The sequence below is a fragment of the Pristis pectinata genome, chromosome 1, assembly GCF_009764475.1.
Source record: "Pristis pectinata isolate sPriPec2 chromosome 1, sPriPec2.1.pri, whole genome shotgun sequence".
NCBI classification, from domain to species: Eukaryota; Metazoa; Chordata; class Chondrichthyes; order Rhinopristiformes; family Pristidae; genus Pristis; species Pristis pectinata.
In genome coordinates, this window is record NC_067405.1 from 13,102,012 (window position 1) to 13,124,109 (window position 22,098).

General features: G+C 42.6%; 1 protein-coding gene across 3 annotated transcripts in view; it reads right to left on the bottom strand.

Moving 5' to 3' along the window:
• The window catches only part of LOC127572752 (contactin-associated protein-like 5), a 1,205,714-nt gene that overhangs the window by 1,086,367 nt on the left and 97,249 nt on the right, over positions 1-22,098 (bottom strand). For all 3 annotated transcript variants that reach the window (XM_052020359.1, XM_052020369.1, XM_052020350.1), the window contains exon 2: positions 9,325-9,435. In XM_052020359.1, the coding sequence (XP_051876319.1) occupies positions 9,325-9,435 (111 nt within the window). The remainder of the gene's footprint in view (positions 1-9,324; positions 9,436-22,098) is intronic.

The following is a 22,098-nucleotide window of genomic DNA, read 5'->3' on the forward strand; positions in this document are numbered from 1 at the left end:
AAATCTACTGATACAAAGAGCTCTGCCTCCATCAGTCCTTCAAGATCAACTAAGATAAGATAAGATATCTTTATTAGTCACATGTACATCAAAACACACAGTGAAATGCATCTTTTGCGTAGAGTGTTCTGGGGGCAGCTCGTAAGTGTCGCCATACTTCTGGCGCCAGCACAGCATGCCCACAACTTCCTAACCCGTACGTCTTTGGAATGTGGGAGGAAACCAGAGCACCCTGAGGAAACCCATGCAGTCACAGGGAGAACGTACAAAACTCCTTATAGACAGCAGCTGGAATTGAACCCGGATCACTGGTGTTGTAATAGCATTACGCTAACCACTACGCTACTGTGCCTGCCAACTAGAAACTATCTTGGAGGATGTACAACTGGTCCCTTCCTTGTTTCTAGCTTTGTCTGGTATTTTACCACAACTCGCAACTTTTATTTGTCGACTACAGAATTTATACCTGTAGAAGTATGAACTCTCATCAGATTGTCAGTATTGTTTACCAGTTCATTTACTGATCTGCATGGTTACCAATGATTGTTGCATAATTCTGCAAGTACAAGCCCTACTTTCTGCTTCTTTTGCCTCTTTGGAGTATTCATTTTCAGCTTTTATATGAGATCATAAGACCATAAGATATAGGAGCAGAATTAGGTCATTTGGCCCATTGAGTCTGCTCCACCTTTCAATTGTGGCTGATTTTTTTTAACCCCAGTCTCTTGCCTTCTCCCTGTAACTCCCTTACGAATCAAGAGCCTATCAATCTCTGTTTTAAATACACCCAATGATTTGGCCTCCTCAGCCCTCTGTGTCAATGAATTCCCCAGATTAACCAGCCTCTGGCTGCAGAAATTCCCCTCATCTCAGTTTTCTAGGGATGTCCCTTCATTCTAAGGCTGTGCCCTCGGATCCTAGACTCTCCTACTAATGGAAACATCCTCTCTGTGTCCATTCCATCCAGGCCTTTCAGTATTAGGTAGGTTTCAATGAGATCTTCCCCTCATCCTTCTGAACTCCATCTCCAGAGAGAATGGTACAGAAACATGAGTTCAAATCCCACCACGACAACAGGAGAAGTTGCATTCAAGTAATTACATAATTCTGAAACTTAATTAAAAAACCTGTTGTCAGTTGAAAAATAACCATCACATTCTGGATTGCTGTAAAAACCTTTGGGGGAGGAACACTGTCATCTGATACTGATAGAGCCTGTATATGAATCCAGACCCATCAATTTTATTTACTCTTAACTTGTCCATTCAGTTCAGAGACATCAACAGATGTAGACTGTGCAACGTCCACTTCCCAAGAGTGGAAAAGCAAATATTTGCCCAGCTGCAGTGCCGTTGTATGGTTGCCCATAGCTAACAATTATATTTTCTCTTACAAATTCATGCAGCACTGTCTACTCTCTTCCCTCTCCTCACATAATATCAATGATCTGTGTTGGGTACTTCTCCTCCACTGATCTGTTCATTTCATCCGCTGCCAACATCATAGCTTTCATCTTGTCATACTCCCTTTTACAGGAATGTTTGTGGCTTATACAGTTTTGTGAGCTGACTTTGCCCCCTCACTAGTATTCCTAGCTTGCTGCTCATGTTCCTCCCTCTGCGATGGGATAGAAAATTATTAATCTTTTTGCATTTGTGCAGTTTCCAACCCATCAGGTGGGCGTTTCTTCATTCTTTCCATTTGCCACAATATTTGCATACTTAACGGCTCCTGTTATTTCCTTTCATGCTTTAGTTTGATGGCAGGGACAGAATTGTGTTGTTTGCTGTCCAACTCATCAACTCTGGTTTAAAGAGCTCAGATTTAACACAGTTTGCCAGGTTTTACCAGATGCTCCATCAATCCTGCATCTCAAATTCCATACATAATCTCCTTGTGAGTCAAGAAGCCCCTCAGATCTCTGGCATTACAACTTATGGCCAGCTATTTCAGTTCAGGCAAACGTATCGAATGTTTCCCCATTTGCCTGACATTTGAAAAACTTGAAATTTTCCATTGACTCATGGTGTGGAAGGTTGCAGTAATTTTCCAAGTCTTTTCAAAATTTTGCAACGTCTTGTTATTTGACCTAATTGTCTGAACACACCTTCAGCTTCAGTGACCAACCTGATACAGCAGTATCTTCACCTTAGTTTTCTCTACTTCATTAATAATTACAGGTCAATATGGGGAGAAGATTCTTCTTTTCTTTGTCTTCACCCATTTGGCTAATTTAGGCCCAGTAATTTCATAAACCAGTTTCATAAATTTTGTCACCAATCTTCACACTGCCCTCCAATAAACTTGGACCATCTCTGACACCTCTCTCTCCTTCCTTGATCTTTCCATCTCCATCTCAGGAGATTCCTTATTCACCAACATCTTCTACAAACCCACTGATGCCCTCAGCTATGTGGATTACAGCTCCTCCCACCCTGTCTCTTGCAAGGATGCTATCCTTTTCTCTGCTCTCATGATGAGGCTTTCCACTCCAGGACATCCAAGACGTTCAACTTCTCTTCTAACCGGGGCTTCCCCCTGACTGTGGTCGAGAGAGCTCAAACCAGTATCTCTGCCATTTCCTGCACTTCTGCTCTCACCCCCACCCCTCCCAGAGCCAACAAGGATAGGGTCCCCCTTGTCCTCACATTTTATCCCACCAGCCTACCTATCCAACACATCATTCTCTGCCACTTCTGCCATCTCCAATGGGACCCCACCACCGTGCATATCTTCCCCTCCCCACCCCTTTCTGCCTTTCGCAGGGACCGTTCTCTCCGTGACTCTCTAGTTCACTCCTCCCCCCACCCATCCTGCTCCTACCCTGGGAACTCTCCACTGCCTCCACCACAGGTGCAACGCCTGCCTCTACACCACCTCCATCCAGTGACCCAAACAGTCCTTTCAGGTGAGACAGAGATTCGCCTGCACCTCCCTTGATATCATCTACTGCATCTGGTGCTCCAAGTGTGGCCTCCTCTACATTGGTGAGACCAAACGCAGACTAGGTGACTGTTTCACAGAACACCTGCGCTCTGTCCGTAACTGCGATCTGCATCTCCCTGTTGCCAGTCACTTCAGCTCCCCCCCCATACTATCACTGATATGACAGTCCTCGGCCTCCTCCACTGCCAGGAGAATTCCAAGCGCAAACTGGAGGAACAGCACCTCATTTTCTATTCTGGAACCTTGCAGCCTAACGGCATGAACATTGAATTCTTCCACTTTAAGTAATCGCCACCCCCCGCTTCCCCACAACATCCCCCCACCACCACCACCATGCTTCTCTTCTTCCTTTTCCTAGCCTATCTCTCTTTTTTCTCTCTTTTGTTTTCCTTTCTCTCCTTACCTTTAACCCATCCCCAATGGATCTGCTCTCCCCTCCTCCCCCGCACCTGCTTATCACTATCTCTTACCTGCATCTACCTATCACCACCTTGTGCCCACCCTGCCTCCCCACTTTTGTCCACCTATCCCTGCTCTGCTTTTCCTTCCTATATATTGGGCTTCCCCTTTTCCAATCTTCAGTCCTGAAGAAGGGTCCTGACCCGAAACATTGACCACCTACTTTTCTCGATGGATGCTGCCTGGCCTGCTGAGTTCCTCCAGTATCAGAAGTTTCAACAACAACAATTTTCTTAGAGAAATCTTTAAACAGGTATACCTCATTATAACATATCTTTGCAATCTCTTATCTCTTATCTTTGCATATCTCTTATCTTTGCAATATGGTACTAAAACACAATCCCATGAAATAAAGCCTAATTTGAGGTCGTTGATAATCATCATCACTTCCCATTTCATTCCAAGTCAGCTGGCAATCAATCGTATTAACTGGGATCTGGTATGCTTGGCATGACCTCAATATCAATGTCTGGATTTTAACTTTCTCACTGTTGTTGTCCAACGAGCTGCTCTCCAAAATTAAATCCAAACAGCAGAAATCATGACTGAAATTAATCAAAACTATGTATCGTATGCAGCCAAATCATTTTTCACCCTTCTTTCATGTTCAGTTGAGGACACTGCCACAACAGACAATTTGGTGTTGTTTGCCACAAAAATCACCCACAGTGGAATTCGAAACAAATCCGGAGCTTTTAGATGTGATTAAAATGTTGTTCATCACTCCTTCTCAAGTAAGACAATGACAGCTAGATTATAATGTTGTGATGTGTGTGGAGATGGATGATAGACCAGTCTGGGCTCGAAGGTTCCTTTCACACAGGTGACGGAGGTGTAAGGATGCTGTATCATCAGTGGTTCTTGATTTTTGAGATTCTGTTTTCCTCTTTGCTTCCTCCATTCCAGCTTCCTCATATGAGCGAGTGCCATTTTTAATGTGAGTCCTTCAAACAGGACAATCCAGTGTTTGTTGTTCCCAGTGGTCTGTGTCAGAGTTGAACCTCTTCAGGGATGTTCTGAGAGAGTTTTTGAATCACTTTTTCTGTCCACCACGTGATCATTTGACCTCAGTCAGTTCCCCAGTACGTAGCTGCTTTGATACTCTGTCATCAGACGTCCTTCTGACATGTTTTGCCCACTGACCTGTGATTCTTAAAACAATGTGTAAATGCCGGGAAGGTTCATTTGGGGACAGAATCTGCATATCTGGAACCTTGTCTTGCCACTTGCTGTGAAGTATTTTGTGCAGACAGGTCATGTGGAAAATATGCACGCAGTGGCTCAGCTAGTATGGCTATTGCTTCACCACTTCACCAATCCAGATTCAATCCTGTCCTCTGCTGCTGCCTCTGTGCAGTTTGCATGAGCTTACTGTGACCGTGTGATTTCCCCCAGGTGCTCGGTTTCCAACCACATCTCAAAATTGTGGTCACTTAATTGGCCACCGTCAATTGCCACCAGTTGTAGATGAGTGATGGAATGTGGGGGAGTTGGGAGTTAATGGGAACGTGGGGAGACTAAAATGGTTTTGGGTAGGACTGGTGTAAAATTGGGCTCAACAGCGTGGATGCAGGGAAGATGTCTCTCTGGCTGAGGAGTCTACAGGGGCCACAGTCACGGAATAAGGGTTGGGTCAATTTGGACTAAAATAATGAGAAATTTCTTCACCCAAAGCGGGCAAATCTTTAGAATTCTTGACTCCACAGAGCTATGGACGCTTGGGCATTGACTGAATTCAAAGGAGGTCAACAGATTTCTCGAAATTGAAAGAAAGAAGGGGCCCAGGGACAAAGCAGGGAAATTATGATGAGTAGATTGGCCATGTCCTTGCTGAGTGCTGGAGGTGGATTGAGGGGCCAAATAGTCTACCACTACTTCTGTTTCTTCTGTGATTTTTAAAAATTTATTCATTTTATGGGACCTGGGCAGCACTGGCAAGGTCATCTTTTATTGCCCATGCTTAATTACCCTTGAGAAAGTGTTAGATAAGATAAGGTAATATATCTCTATTAGTCACATGTACATCGAAACACACGGTGAAATGCACCTTTGCATAGAGTGTTCTGGGGGCAGCCCGCAAGTATCACCAGGCTTCCAGCACCAACATAACATACCCACAACTTCCAAACCCGTACATCTTTTGGAATGTGCGAGGAAACTGGAGCACCCGGAGGAAACCCATGCAGACATGGGGAGAACGTACAAACTCCTTACAGACAGCATCCGGAATTGAACTCGGGTCACTTGCACTGGAAAGCATTACATTAAATGTTACACTACTGTGCCTGCAAACCACCTTCTTGAACTGTTGCAGCCCTATGTTCTCAAAGACAGCATTGGCTGATGTGATGTATACAGCTGCTTGTGAAGTACACACTAACAACAGACATTTTGAGTTAACTGTCATGACAACAACCTTTCCCTCAATGTCAGCAAAACAAAACAGCTGGTCATTGACTTCAGGAAAGGGGTCGGTATACATGCACCTGTCTACATCAATGGTGCTGAGGTCAAGAGGGCTGAGAGCTTCAAGTTTCTAGGAGTGAATATCACCAATAGCCTGTCCTGGTCCAACCACGTAGAAGCCACAGCCCAGAAAGCTCACCAGAACCTCTACTTCTTCAGGAGGCTAAAGAAATTTGGCATGTCCCCTTTGACACTCACCAACTTTTATCAATGCACCATAGAAAGCATCCTACCTGGATGCATCATGACTTGGCATGGCAACTACTCTGCCCAGGACTGCAAGAAACTGCAGAGAGTTGTGGACATAGCCCAGCGCATAACGGAAGCCAGCCTCTCCTTCATGGACTCTGTCTATACCTCTTGCTGCCTTGGTAAAGCAGCCAACATAATCAAGGAACCCACCTACCCAGGTCATTCTCTCTTCTCCCCTCTCCCATCAGGCAGAAGATACAGGAGCCTGAGGGCACATACCACCAGGCTCAAGGACAGCTTCTATCCCATTGTGATAAGACTATTGAACGGTTCCCTTATACGATGAGATGGACCCTTGACCTCACAAACTACCTTGTTATGACCTTGCACCTTATTGTCTAGCTGCATTGCACTTCCTCTGTAGCTGTGACACTTTATTCTGTATTCTGTTATTGTTTATACCCTGTACTACCTCAATGCACTGTGTAATGAATTGACCTGTACGAACTGTATGAAAGACAAGTTTTTCACAGTACCTTGGTACAAGTGACAATAATAAACCAATATCAATAACTGGACAGTGGCATTCCAGTCCTGATGCAGGATTTTGATTGGAAATGTCGACAATTCCTCTCCCATTAGGTTAGAGAGTGGGTTTTAGACAAAATAACAATGGACTGCTTTGGCAATAGTTGTAATTTGAATCATGAGGAAATAAGTCCACATTCTGCACTTCTTTGCAGACTTCTTATCTCCAGTTAGGATCAAACCAATTGCCTAAATGTCAAATACTTTTTGTTATAGAATAATGGAATAATTATGGCAATCAGCCAATCAAGTCCATGCCTGCTCCATACACAACATCCAATTAATCAATTTCATTCCCTCCCCCACTTCCTCTCCACAGCCCTGCAAGCCATCTTCCCTTGTGCTTGTCCGACTCGCTTTTGAAAGCTGTGTTGACTGTGCTTCCATTACCCCAAAAGGCAGTGAGGTCCAGGTCATTAACGTTCTCTGCATAAATCTACTTTCCCGCATATCCTTACATCTTTTGCCCATCACCTTAAACCTTGTGCACCTCTATCAAATCACCTCTTAGTGTTCTTGAAAACATGCATATGAATGCATGAACTAGGAGCAGGAGGATGCCACGTGCTTGCTTCACAATACAATAAGATCATGGCTAATCTGAATGTAACCTCAACCGTATGCATTTAAGGTGAGAGGGGGTAGGTTCAGAACAGATGTGAGGGGTATGTTTTTTATTGAACACATTGCCTGATAGGGTGGAGGATGCAAATTCATTGTGGGCTTTTAAGAGGGGCTTGGATGGGCACATGAATGAGAGGAAAATGTAGGGATATGGGCATTCTGTAGGTAGGAGAGAATAGCTATGTTGGCACAACATTGTGGGCTGAAGGGCCTGCTCTGTGCTGTACTATTCTATGTTCTTTGTACATTCCTACCTTCCTGGTCTAACCTTTGTCCCTTTTGCTTGTCAAATATCATCTACTTCTGCCTTAAAAATAATCAAAAACTCTCCTCTACCACCCTTTGAGGAAGAAAGTTCCAAAGACTCACGGTCCTCCAAATGAGAAAAAAAAAACTTATCTCTATCTTAAATAGGCAGCTCTTTATTTTTAAATAATGACTCTTCTTTGCTCCAAGAAGGACATCAATTTTTTGAATCTTACCTTTTGGCTGATATCACTGAAACCACTCTAGTAAAGGCAATTGGTCTCAAATACATTCTCAAACTGATCATTATTTTAATATACATCCTTAAGAAATGAACATTTGCAAGCAAGATCTGCATTAATTGGTCTGATGTCATTGAACTAAAAAGCTGGAGGCAAGTCTTCTTTTGAACTGCTGTGTTTGTGTGATGAGGGACTCCCTGAACATTATTAGGTTAGAGTATCAGGAGTAAAAGTGCAAATGGCTGTTCAGAAACATCAGAGACCAATAAAGACCAATAACAACTACATTTGTTTAAGACTACAACCACAAGAAAGTCAGATTGTCCAAGTATACCTGCTTCCTTTCCTATTAAAATACACATTTGCAAATCAAATGGATTTTAATCAACCTCATATTACCAGGTTCACTCTTACAGGCATGAGCTATGTAATAAAAAGGGCAAGCAACATTAATGGTCATGGGTTTAATGGGCAGTGGGTTAGTGAATAGAACATTGACTGACACAAGGAAGAACAGCAAAGGGTTGCTTGCAGAATGGAGGGAAGTATAATGTTAGGGTCACTGCTGTTGTTGATCAATGTCCAGGATTTAGATAATTTCGATAGTTACAGATGACACAAAACTTGGAACGGTAGTAACCAGCGAAGAGTACACCAACAGGAAACCAGGGAAGTATGAACTGAATCAAGCCAATTGGAAGAACAAAGGGAGGCAATCTAAACTATTCGCACAGGCTTTGAGGGACACACAGATAGAGAGACTTGAGGGTGTGCAGGAAAATGAAAGGTCAAGGTGTTAAAAAGGCAGGCAAGAACCCTGGCATTTTTACAGAGGAAGAATTACAAAAGTGAGAAGGTTATGTTATACCATTGTGCTCAATCCTAGGTACAAGAGTCTTGGAGAGATTGACTGGAATTGTAGCTGGAATAAACCGGTTAGAAAGACAGAGCAAGGGAGACATAAAGAGTTGGAGATGTACAGAGAAGCAAGAGTATTAAGGCACCAACTTTCACAGCCAGCAAAGCCTAGCCTAGGTTTACTGCCTCTGAACACTTCCCTCCGGCTTCTTTTGTGCTGGTCCCACCTAATGTGTTTCCCCTTTTATGTTGATCCAACATGAGCAATGCCGTAGGAGTTCTACCAACACAGCACAAGCTGGCAAACTGTGGCTCACAGCAAAGCTTCAAAAGGACATCTCGAATCATTTTGTGAGTCAACCACTTGCTTTAAGTAACCAGTAAGATTGCAATATAATTACCTTTTGATGAACAGCACCTCTGCTGTCAGCTTGAGGAAGCATTAACCTGTCATATATTATTGTTGATCCAGGTTCTATTATACGCCAGGGAACAAACCATTACCTCAGCACTTGACAAGCACACTATGACTGTAAATACCAGCGTATGGATAGTGTGCCATATGATATATGGCAGGCAACCTAGATATTTCTTTGCTGGTGAAAGGAAGACCAGCTGGTGTGTTTTCCTTTGGATTTGAGAAACATATGTATGCTGAAGTTGAACAATTTGCCTGATCATTAACAAAAAGCCTGTGACTTACCATCACGCCTGTTCAGCTTTGCAAAGCCAGGGCTGTGGCTGGTAGATAACACGGAGGAGGAGCTGAATGCTGACTGAGGCAAGCCAGATACAAGGTGATTGTCGCAATTGTCTGTGGGAGAAAGAAAGAACAGGCTTAAAAATCAGTGAGCTAGCCCTATCCTTGCACAAGATCACACTTCTAATAAAAAAAAATTAACTGCCTCCCACAAAACATAAAACTTGGCAGGCATCCATTATGCAGTCTTGCGCTGAAGAAGCAGATGCTCCTTTTCCAGATTACAAAACACATTGTTGCAGTGGTGGTTAAAAACCTGAAGCAAAAAGGAAGTGCCAGAAACACACACCAGTTCACTCAGAATCCTTGAGGAGATGGACAACTTGTATTTATATAGGGCCAATTAATGTAACAAAATGTTTGATAGAAGAGTTATGAAACCAGTTTTGACATAGAGCCATGCACTTTGAAGAGGGAAGTTATATGGTGGACAGGAGGGGTATGGAGAGGGGACAATGTTTCAGGAAGAAATTGTAAAGCTATAACCTTGACATATGAAGGCACACTCCCCTGTGATGAAGCAATGGAGATCAGTGATATGCAACAGCCTAGAATTAAAAAAAGGTAAAAGACCTTGGAGAACTTTAGAGGGAAAGGGATGGGTGAGGCCATGGAAGAATTTGTTCTCAAGGATGAGTATTTTTGGATTCTTCTTCAAAACCAATCATGTTTTCTTAGACCCTACATTTCTTTCAGATCATTCAAATATCATCCTTGCAGGAAAATTGCAATTCTGCAGGAGATACAACACCATCTTTTAGTTTACATCTTTCCTTCCCACCATCCAGGGACCCAGACAGCCCTTCCAGTCAAAGCAGTGATTCACTCACACTTCTTCCTGTGTACTGCATTCAGTGTTCAACAATGTGATCTGCTCTACATTGGTGAAACCAAGTGCCGGTTGAGTGTCTGTTTTGTGGAGCATTTGCTTTCAGTCCACAGGGGAAATTCAGACCTCCCTTTTGCTTCTCCATTTTAATTCTCCTTCCTACTTGCACTCCCACTGATCTTTCTATCCGTGGCTTCCTTCTGTGTTATAATGAGGTCCAACATAAGCTTGAGGAAGAGCAACATTTCTTTTGCCTGGCTGATTTCAGCCTTCCAGACTTAATATCAAATTCTACAACTTCATGTAACTCAGTCTGCCCATCTGAATCAAAATTGTCATTTTCTGCTGTCGGTCAACGATCTGACTCCATTTAGCACAGCCTCACCCTATCAGAGATATTCTCTTTGTCCTCTCCATCCTCCCCAAACCCTCTCTGCAACTTAAAACAAATGTGTTCTTGCTCTTTCCTGATGGAAAGTCTTTGAGCCAAATATTAACTCCGTTTCTCTTTCTGCAGACGTTGTCCAACTTAGAACATAGAACACTACAGCACGGTACAGGCCCTTTGGCCCACAATGTTGTGCCGGCATTTTATCCCGCTCAAAGATCTATTTAACCCTTCCCTCCCACATAGCCCTCTATTTTTCTATCATTCATGTGTCTAAGAGTCTCTTAAATGTCCTTAATGTATCTGTGCTTAATGTATCTGCAGGCAGTGCGTTCAACGCACCCACCACCCTCTGTGTAAAAAACTTACCCCTGACATCCCCCTTGTACCTTCCTCCAATCCCCTCGTGTTAGCCATTGTCGCCCTGGGAAAAAGTGTCTGACTGTCCACTCCAACTTGCTGAGTGTTTCCAACAATTTCTGATTTTTTATTTCTGATTTCCAGCACCTGCAGTTTTATTTATTTTTAAATGACATCTCATCAGATGACATGAACTTGCCACAATATTTATCCATCTCATTTCTATCTTTTAGTTTCAACTCAAAAGACCAGTGTTTTGGTTCCATGAATAAATGAGACCAGTGCATGGATGGGGTTATGATGTCTGTACTGTGGTGTTTGCATTGCCCTCACCATACTGCCAAGACATTCCATATCAGCTGGCACATTTTGTATGGACATTGCTCACAGCAGTCAGGTGCCTAACTGAGGTTGAACTACCAGGTACTGATGATGTATATCAGCTCATTTTAACTCCAAGCAAAGGTAAGAGATAAGATTTCTTTATTATTCATATGTACATCAAAACACACATTGAGATGCATCTTTGCATAGAATGTTCTGGGGGCAGCCCGCAAGTGTTGCCACGCTTCCAGCACCAACATAGCATGCCCGCAACTTCCTCACCCGTACGTCTTTGGAATGTGAGAGGAAACTGGAGCACCCAGAAGAAACCCACGCAGTCACGGGGAGAACGTATAATCTCCTTACAGACAGTGGCTGGATTTGAACCTGGGTCACTGGCGCTGTAATAGCATTACGCTGTCCGCTACACTACTGTGCCTGCCCCATATCTGACACATGGTGTCAATCACATCCCATGACAGTGGCATTTCAAGGGCCCGAAAGTGATGTAGTAAATCCCAACATTACCAGCAGCATCCATATCCTGTGAGCAAATAAAAAAACTTCAGCTGATGGATTGTGGTTTCTGGAGTTGGTATAACTGTCTTGAAAGTACTTAACCATTTTTTTGTAAATCTGGAGAACACTATCCAAAGACAGCTTTGCAGACAAACCCCTCTAGACTATCAGAAGAGTGAAAGCGAAGAACCTTACAGCTTTACCTCTGACACTGGAGCCTACACCAGGTGTTATAGCCCCCCTTTCCATCAACGCACTTACTACTCAAATACAGTGTTAAATAAGATCATCCAGAACTGTATTAAAGCACATTTCTTGGAAGGTTATGTCTTGCTGATAGAATTAGTTCCATTCCTCTGAACCAGTGGAATCCCATGACACATACATCTCAGAATCAATTCGCTCTCCATCCCACTGCATCACAACATTGACACCTGCAATGTGAATGAACAAAACAGATATACCAACTCCAGAAACCACGATCCATCAGCTGAAGTTTTTTTTCTGCTCACAGGGTATGGATGTTGCTGGTAATGTCAGGATTTATTACCTAGCCTGATTTACTCTTGAATTGAATGGCTTACTAGACTAGAGGACAGATCACAGTCAAACCACATTGCTGTGGAAATTGATACACACATAGGCCAGACCAGATAAGAATTGCTGATTTCCTTCCCTAAATGACATTCCAATAGTTTCATGGTCATCCTTACTCTAATGTCTTCTGTCTACGGTGATAATACAAACAAATGCATCCAATGGATATCAAAGAAGAATAATCATTTATTAACAAGGTGGAGTATTAATACTTAAACTATCTGACAAGTTCACACTCTTGACTGATTCAGTTACAGTTAAAGAGTAGGTCCATCATATGACTCCTTCATCTAGTAAAGTTAAAGTAGGTCTATACATAGAAATACACTACAATCACAAGGACTCACAAGGATGTTGCTGGGACTGGAGGGCTTGAGTTATTAGGAGAGGCTCGATACGTTGGGACTATTTTTCCCTGGTGTGTAGGAGGCTGACGGGTAACCTTATAAAGGTATATAAGATCATGAGGGGAGTAGATAAGGTGGATGCTCACAGTCATTTTCCCAGGGTAGGGGGATCTAAAACGAGAGGGCAGAGGTTTAAGGTGAGGGGGAAAGATTTAAAAATGACCTGAGGAGAAACTTTTTCACACAGAGGGTGGTGGGTTTGTGGATCCAGCTGCCAGAGGAAGCTGCAGAGGTGGGTACAATTACAGTGTTTAAAACAGGTTTCAAGGGATATGGGCCAAACGCAGGCAAATGGGATTAGAGCTTGGTTGGTATGGATGAGGTGGGCCAAACGGCCCATTTCCATGCTGTATAACTCTCCATGATTATACAAATGCTAGCTCGGGATCCAGTTCTGCAGAGAATCAGCTGCCTGAGTGTGATAGGAATCAAAGCAAGAAAAATATCACTCAATCCCTGGAGCATATTCCACTTTACAATACAACTATGTACTTGATTTAAACCCATAACTTCAAAACAGTGTTACAACATGCAAACATCGACCAACACATGAATTTCATGAGAGGACTAGAATGTAGTGTTTGGTTCAGTGCCTGTGATGTTCCTTATGCTATCTTTATTTCCTAATATTCTTATGAAATACCTTATTAAAGATGACCTATTTTTCAGTTCTGCTTTGGAAAATAAAATTTATATATATTAAAATATAAAGTGTGACTCTCACTGTCTGGGCAGTGCAGCGGTGCAGCTAATAGAGCTGCTGTGTCCCAGCACCAGTGACAATCTTGGCCTTTGATGCTGCCTGATGCTCCTGAAGCCAAAAGATCCCATGGCTGAAGAATTTAGATCTAGTTTCAGGATAAGGGGTTGGTGGTTCAGGAACCTTATAACGGGACAGTTCTTCTCTCAGAATGTTGTGAATCATTAGAATTCTCTACACCAGAGTGCTGATTCATAATGGGTCTGAGTTTGATAGAGTTTTGGACATCAAGGGGATCAGGTGGAAAGTCGACATACTATAACATTACTGAGTGGGAGAGCAGCCTTTATAGGGAGGAATATGGGCCAAACGCAGGTAAATGTGATGAGGTCAGGAAGGCACCTTGGTCAGCATGGACGAGTTGGGCCGAAGGGCCTGTTTCCAAGCTGTACAACCCTATGACTCTATTGCAGACCACAAGATTTGTACTTCCTATATTTCCTGTATATTGTCCTGATCCACATGCAAAACATTAAAAGTCCTTTCTATTTTTAGATGTTCATCGATCTGTTTTGTATTCCCGTCAATATTTTTTTCTTTTATTCCTTTCCGTGACACTTTTAGGTAGAGTGCTTGAGTGGTTCTGTATGCAGAAAACAACCAAAGAATGATAATTAAAATAAAATCTAGTTACCCAGAACCCAGCACCAGAATAATTGATCACAAAAGCATCTTGTAAAAAGAGTGCATTTCATTTGACTGTCCAGAATCGAAGGTTATACTCAATTGTTCAAATTACAAATCAACATTATTACAATTTGCATATTAGTTGTGCTTAGAGGTCTTTAAAATCATGAAAGGTTTTCATAACAATGAAATAATTGCATTTTCCTTTAAGGTAGCATGTCAATCAAAACATAAGAAAATTGTCTGCTCCTTGAATTGAGGCCCTGTCAACATTAACGAGTTTTAGGAACAGCAGATGTCTGTACACATCCAAAAAGAATATGGTATTGTTATACTTACAAAAGAAATAAAGGCAAGAATAGGACATTTGGCCTTTCACGCCTGCTCACCATTCAATAAAATGGTGGCTAATCTTTCATCTCAGTACCACTTCATTCAGCATGAACTCCATATTCCTTTACTTCCTTGAAAGATAGATATTTGCATTGAACGTATTCAGTGACTGAGCACCTGCAGCCCTCTCGGGTAGGGAGTTCCGAAAATCCACTACCCTCTGAGTGAGGAAGAAATCTCTTCTCGTCCCAGTCCTCATGGTTGGATTTCTTATCCTAGACTTCCAGCCAGAGGAAACATCATCCTTGCTTCTATTCTGTTAAGTCCGATACAATTTCTGTATAGTTCAATGAGATCACCTCTCATCCTTCCAAATTCCAGAGACTGCAGGCTTTGGCTGTTTAATTTCTCTTCACACCACAAACCTGCCATCCCAGAAATCAATCTGGTGAACATTTGCTGCATTCCTTCTATCGCAAGTATATCCATCCTTAGCTAGAGATATCAAATCTCCATACAATATCTGAGGCTCACTCATACTCAAATCCTCATGCAACAAAGAAATTATCTGCCCTCTTAATTGCTCGCTGTCCCAACATGTTAACTTTCAGTGATTTGTACAGAAGGATACCCAGGCCTCTTTGATCACCAATACCTTTCAATCTCTCATCATTTAAAAGAAACTCTGTATTTCTATTTCTTTTCCTTCAAAGTGCATGACCTTATATTTTTCCATGTTCCATCAACCATGTGTCACCCACTCACTTAATCTGTCCATATCCTCCCAAAGGCTATCTGCACCCTCACAGCCTGCCCAGCTTTATATCCGCAGCACACTTGGATATAATACACTTCAGCTCCTCAATCAAACCATTGGCATAGATTGTGACTGGCTAGTGAATAGCAGTACTGATGCCAGCTCAAAAATAACCCAAAAGACATAAAATGCTAGAAACACTCAGCAGGTCAGGCAGCATCTGTGGAAGGAAAAACGGTTAACATTTTGGGTCCAGGACCCTTCATCAGAACTGGGGAAGAGAGAAAAACAACTTAGTTTTCAGTAGGAAAGAAGGAGGGGGAGGGAGGCATCAGATGTATTGACCCACCCGGGTCATTCTCTCTTCATTTCTCTCCCATCAGGCAGAAGCCTGAGGGCACATACCACCAGGCTCAAGGACAGCTTCTATCCCACTGTGATAAGACTATTGAACGGTCCCCTTATACAATGAGATGGACCCTTGACCTCACAATCTACCTTGTTGTGACCTTGCACCTTATTGTCTACCTGTAATGCACTTTACTCTGTACTCTGTTATTGTTTTTTACCTGTACTACCTCAATGCACTCTGTACTAACTCAATGTATCTGCCCTGTGTAATGAATTGATCTGTACGAATGGTATGAAAGACGAGTTTTTCACTGTACCTCGGTACAAGTGACAATAATAAACCAGTACCAATACCAGTACCCAGTAAGGTCTCAGGATTGATCATTGATCTGCATCTGATGAAAGGTCTTTGACCTGCAATGTTAACTTTGTTTCTCTTCCCACAGATGCAGCTTGACCTGCTGAGCATTTTCTGAGATTTCCAGCATCTGCAGTTTGTTTGATTTTGATCACTGATTTACAATGAGTTAGCAACTCTCAGTCGGTGATAGTGGAAGTTTCAAAATCATTCCATATGAGGAGACAGATAAGATGAGTGAATGAATGAAGTAAGTGAATACTGAGCAATGAAGTCTCCTTGTTGTCCTCTAAGATTCACATGACATTTTTTTCACCTTTTACCAAGAGGTCAGCACTTTGCCCTCCTCACTGGAGAATCTTTACAAGAGAAACAGCAAATAGATTTTCAGTATCTCTTCCAGTGGATCCCTTTTTTGCTGATTAAAGTAGCCATGTTATAACCTGGGGATTGTGCAAATGTTGGGAACCTGAAATAAACTGAACGATATCCAAGGTGCAACTAATAGAGTCATAAAGCACGGGAGCAGGTCCTTTGGACTGTTGATTCCACACCAACCATTGAACATTCATTAATACTAAACCTCCTCTATCCCCATTTTATTCTTCTCACGTTCCCATTAACTCCCCCAAAATTTGACCATTCACCTACTCACGAGAGGTGATTTACAATGGCCAGTTACCCTATCAACATGCACGTCTTTGGGATGTGGGAAGGAACTGTGGCACCTGGAGGAAACCCAAATGGTCACAGGGAGAACGTGCAAGCTCCAAATAGACAGCACTGGAGGTCAGGATTGAGCACGGGTCGCTGGAGCTATGAGGCAGCAGCTCTACTTGCTGCCCAGTGAATTGATTAGAATACTGTGGCAAGGGAAATGCTGTGTGCTATTATTTGGTGTAACACAGTGGAGATTCCTATTGTTGAAATCCTCGCCCATTGTCTCACTAGAAACCATTGAGTGACACTGGAGCTCAGATTCTATTTAAAACCCACAGGGGATTATAGGTCAATGTCAGCCACTTTGGCTCCTTTCCTTCACACTGAGTTTGCTTCATAGATCCATTATAGCCAATACAGGGGCACCCTGGGTTACAGAAATCCGACTTCACACAAATTCTCCATATATTTTTTAAGCATTTTTCAAAATAGTAATAATAATAATAATAATAAAATGTTTCATGTATTCATTAATGACTGGACACAATGCATATTCAATTAGCTTAATTATAGGTCATGTTAGGGTGATTATTCAATTAAATGAGAGAATTATAGCAAGTTTATGTAGAGCAAGCTGATATGGATGACTATAGAGGACCCATGTTTCTGACACGAAGAAACTGGCTTACAAACAGTTCTCAGGAACAGAACCCTTATGTAACCTGGAGGCTGCCTGTCTATCAAATCTGCTCTTTACTCCATGACGTGCTACTTCATACTGTCCTGGGTTATATGACAGGCACAGTAGTTTAGCGGTTAGCATAACGCTATTACAGTGCCAGCAACCTGGGTTAAATTCCGGTCGCTGTCTGTAAGGAGTTTATACGTTCTCTCTGTGTCTGCGTGGGTTTCCTCTGGGTGCTCCGGTTTCCTCCTACATTCCAGAGACGTACGGGTTAGGAAGTTGTGGGCATGCTATGTTGGTGCTGGAAGTGTGGCGACACTTGCAAGCTGCCCCCAGAACACTCCACGCAAAAAGGTGTATTTCACTGTGTGTTTCGATGTACATGTGACTAATAAATATATCTACAAATTCATAGGAATTGCTAAAATAAAAGAGAAATCTACCTTGTTACCATGTGGATTGTCACAAGATACATTAATAACGATGTTCTCAATAGTCATCGATTGCTAATATTGGTTAAGTAAATTTCAAGAGATTCCAAAATAGAACAACAAAACCCCAGTGGTTGAGCGCTTTGGGAGCCACAGGACAGAAAGTCATTCTTGCTCGCCCATGCTAAGTGCACAATACAATAACAGCTGCAGGTTGTGCTCTGCTTCAGCAAACATTCAGGAAGCCGATCTTTAATTTTCTTCTCAGTTAACAGCTCACTGTGCAATAAAAACTTACTACCCACTAATGTCCCTCTTCCCTTTTTACAGAGGATAGTTAAACCACATCCTCTGCTTTTCAATCTTCATCATAACTTTGGGAAGGCTACTGGTATCATCAAGGATGCCTGCTGCTCTGCCCATTCCCCTTTATCTCTCCTACCTTCTGGGAGAAGATACCGAGCTTGAAAGCCCGGACGTCCAGACTTATGAACAGCTTCTTCCCTACTGCTATCAGACTTCTGAACCAATCACCTTTTTCACACCCCCTTCCTGGGAGTGCTGCCACATTCTCGTACTCTTAACACTACATCTCTCAGTTATTCCGATATTGTCATTGCAGCATTTCTTTTGAGACTACTTCACTACAATCTTTGCACCATTCTGTTGTTTTGCACTCATTGCTGTATTTTAAGATAAGATTTCTTTATTCGTCACATGTACATCGAAACACACAGTGAAATGCATCATTTATGTAGTGTTCTGCGGGCAGCCCGCAAGTGTCGCTACACTTCTGGCACCAACATGGCATGCCCATAGCTTCCTAACCCATACATCTTTGGAATGTGGGAGGAAACCGGAACACTCGGAGGAAACCCATGCAGTCACGGGGAGAACGGACAAACTCCCTACAGACGGCGGCGGGAATTGAACCTGGGTTGCTGGTGCTGTAAAGCGTTATGCTAACCGCTACACTAGCATGTCTGCTCAAGTGTTTATTGTTGTACTTATTATTACCATGTATACTATTTACTCTGTGAGCTTCACGCAACCAAGGAATTTCATTGCACTCTAGCGTGTATGACAATAAACTAATCTGAATCTAAATCTGAATTAGTAGAAATAGTTGCTTCCTGTACTCTATCAAAACACCAGAGTTTGATAACCCCCTCTAAGTCTCCAATTAACATGATTTCAAGGAAAAGCATCCCACCTTCTCCTTCCTCCCCACTTAGTTGAAGTCCTGCATGGGTGATATCATTCTGTTAAATCTCTCGTGTCCTCTCCAAAGCTTTGCCATTCTTCCTGAAGTCAGAAGCCCAGAATAGGACACCAATTAGCAGAGATATAACCAGTGATTTCAAAATACAAGAACACAAGAAAATACAAGCAGGAGTAGGCTGCATGACCCCTCATCGAACGGTTCCCTCGTACGATGAGACGGACTCTTGCGATAGATAGACAACAAAGTGCAAGGGCCATGATGAGCTAGATTGTGAGGTCAAGTGTTCATCGTTAACGTACAAGAGGTCCACTCAAGAGTCTTATAACAGCGGGATAGAAGCTGTCCTTGAGCCTGGTGATGCATGTTTTCAAGCTTTTTTATCTTCTGCCCAATGGAAGGGAGGAGAAGAGAGAATGTCCATTGTGGGAGGGGGTCTTTGATTATGGTGGCTGCTTTTCTGAGGCAACAAGAAGAATAGACACAGAGTCCATGGAGGAGAGCATGGTTTTCGTGATGGACTGAGCTATGTCCACAACTCTCTGCAATTTCTTGTGGTCTTAGGCAGAGCAGTTCCCATACCAAGCTGTGATGCAACCGGTGCTTTCAATGATGCGGTTATAAAAATTGGTGACGGTTGAGGGGAACAAAACTGTGTGCAGTGTTCCAGGCTTATAGAAATTCATATCCTTTGATGCTCCTTCATGATTTATGATGGCTGCTATATCAGCATCTTGCTCCAATCAATGAATTTTCAATACAAATTTAAACCATTGCTGGCTTTCTTTCTCTCTAGCTCATCCATATCTTCTTTTTATTTTATATTCATAATTAATTTTCTTCTTCTAAGGCAGTCCCTTGGGATCAAGGATAGTTTGCTTCCACTATAGTTCTCTGGATTCTGAGGTGAATAATGAGTCAGAATGGGCAGGAGGTGGTTGATGGAACAAGTCAGTGGATTGTTTGGAATATTGCATACTCTTTCTGCTGTTTGTTTGTGCTCCCAGTAGGACCTGAAGTGCTCAGTATCTCCTTGGATGTCTTTTCACCAGTTTGAATGTTCAAGAGCCAGGGTGTGAGTGAGCCACATTTGTGAGTGAGGATATTATACTTTCCAAGGAAGCTTTGAGGAAATCCTTGACACATTTTTTTCCCTGGAATTGTCTCGCCACTCTAAACCACAAAGTATAGGGTTTACTTTAGGAGCCTTGTGTTAGGCATTTGGATGATGTGACCCATCTAATGGAGTTGACTGAATGTAGGTGAAGCCTCAGTCCTGGAGATGTTAGATGGGAAAGCACACATTGGTTTGGCTATACTGTCAGTAGATTTGAAAGGCTTTGTGGAGGTGGCAGTACATCATAAGTTGTCTCTGCCTCCAAAGCATACAGGAGGACAGGGATTACTGCTGCTTGATAGCCTGAAAATTCACATTTTCAGATTCAATCTGCAACTCCGAGACCTGGAACTAACAAACCGCAATCAGAGAGGATAGGCAGCAACACTTCTGGCATGATTATTCTCAGCACTGGTGCCCCACAAGGCTGCGTCTTCCCCCCTCCCTCACCCACCTACTTTCCCCCTCTCACCTGGACTTGCCTATCACCTGAACTCACCGGCTTGCATGTGCTCCTCCCCCTTCCTCCACCTTCTTATTCTGACTTCTGCCTTTTTCCTTTCCTGTCCTGATGAAAGGGTCTCAGCCCAAAACGTTGAATGTTTATTTCCCTCCATGGATGCTGTCTGACCTGCTGACTTCCTTCAGCACTTCTTGTGTATTGCTCCAGATTCCAGCATCTGCAGAATTTCTTGTGTCTACACTTCTTGCTGCCTCGGTAAAGCAGCCAGCATAATCAAAGACCTCACCCACCCCGAGCATTCTCTCTTCTCCCCCCCATTGGGCAGTAGATACTAAAGTCTGAAAACACATATGACCAGGCTCAAAAACAGCTTCTATCCCGCTGATATAAGACTACTGAACAGTTCCCTTGTACAATAAAATGGGCTCTTGACCTCATAATCTACCTCATTATGGCCTTGCACCTTATTGTCTACCTGCACTGCACTTTCTCTGTAATTGTAACACTTTAGTCGCCACTCTGTTGTTGTTTTCCCTTGTACTACCTCAATGCACTGTCGTAATTAATTGATCTGTATGGATGGCATGCAAAACAAAGTTTTTCACTGTACCTCGGTACATGTGATAATAATAATAAACACATTTACCAATTTACTGAATCTTTGTATTCATCGACATTAAATATCACATCTCAATCATCCCCCTAATACTAAGCTTCATAACATCTTCTGAATATAATTCAACTATATCAGCATTTCCATATTATTTTGCAAATTCAGATAACCTAGTTGATATTTTCATCCAGCAAGTCATTACTTTATGAGCTATGGCCCCTGAACCAATCTCTGCAATGTTTTACAGCTGTTGGAATCAACACAATGCATCCAAATAATAGTCTCTCTGACTTCTCTTTTACTCCAATTTTCTATCCAATTTGCCACATCTCTGTGTACCACAGGCCATAATTGGTCTCTTATGAGGAAGGTCTATCAAAAGCTCCTTCTTATCTAAATAAACACTGTCATTTGTATTCCCTATACACACAGCAGATGTGACGCTCTAGACATAATATATAAAAAATGTTTGAGCTCCCTCTGGTAAATCAATGCTAACTCATCGCGAAACGATGAATCCTTATTTTCCATCTTTTCTCACTCGCCTTCTAATTCATAGAATCATAGAGTCAGGAAACAGCCATTCAGCCCATCGTACCCATGCCAGCTGGAAGTGAGCTGTCTAGCTTGATCAGACTTTCCAGCGCAGACTGCCACAGTGATAATGAAGAAGAGTGAGGTACTTGCTGGGGAATCTGAGGGTGGTGGCATTCCCTTGAGCTTGTTGTTCTTGTCCTTCCAGGAGATAGAAATAACCAGATTGGAAAATACTGTCAAAGCAGTCTTGGCAAAGTGCTGCAGTGTATTCAGTAAATGCAACAAGTGGAGGGACATGGTGATAGAAGGCATAAAATTGGAAACTAGTCAATTGAGCTGCTTTGTGCTAGACGGATCTTGACTGGTTTCATCATGATTT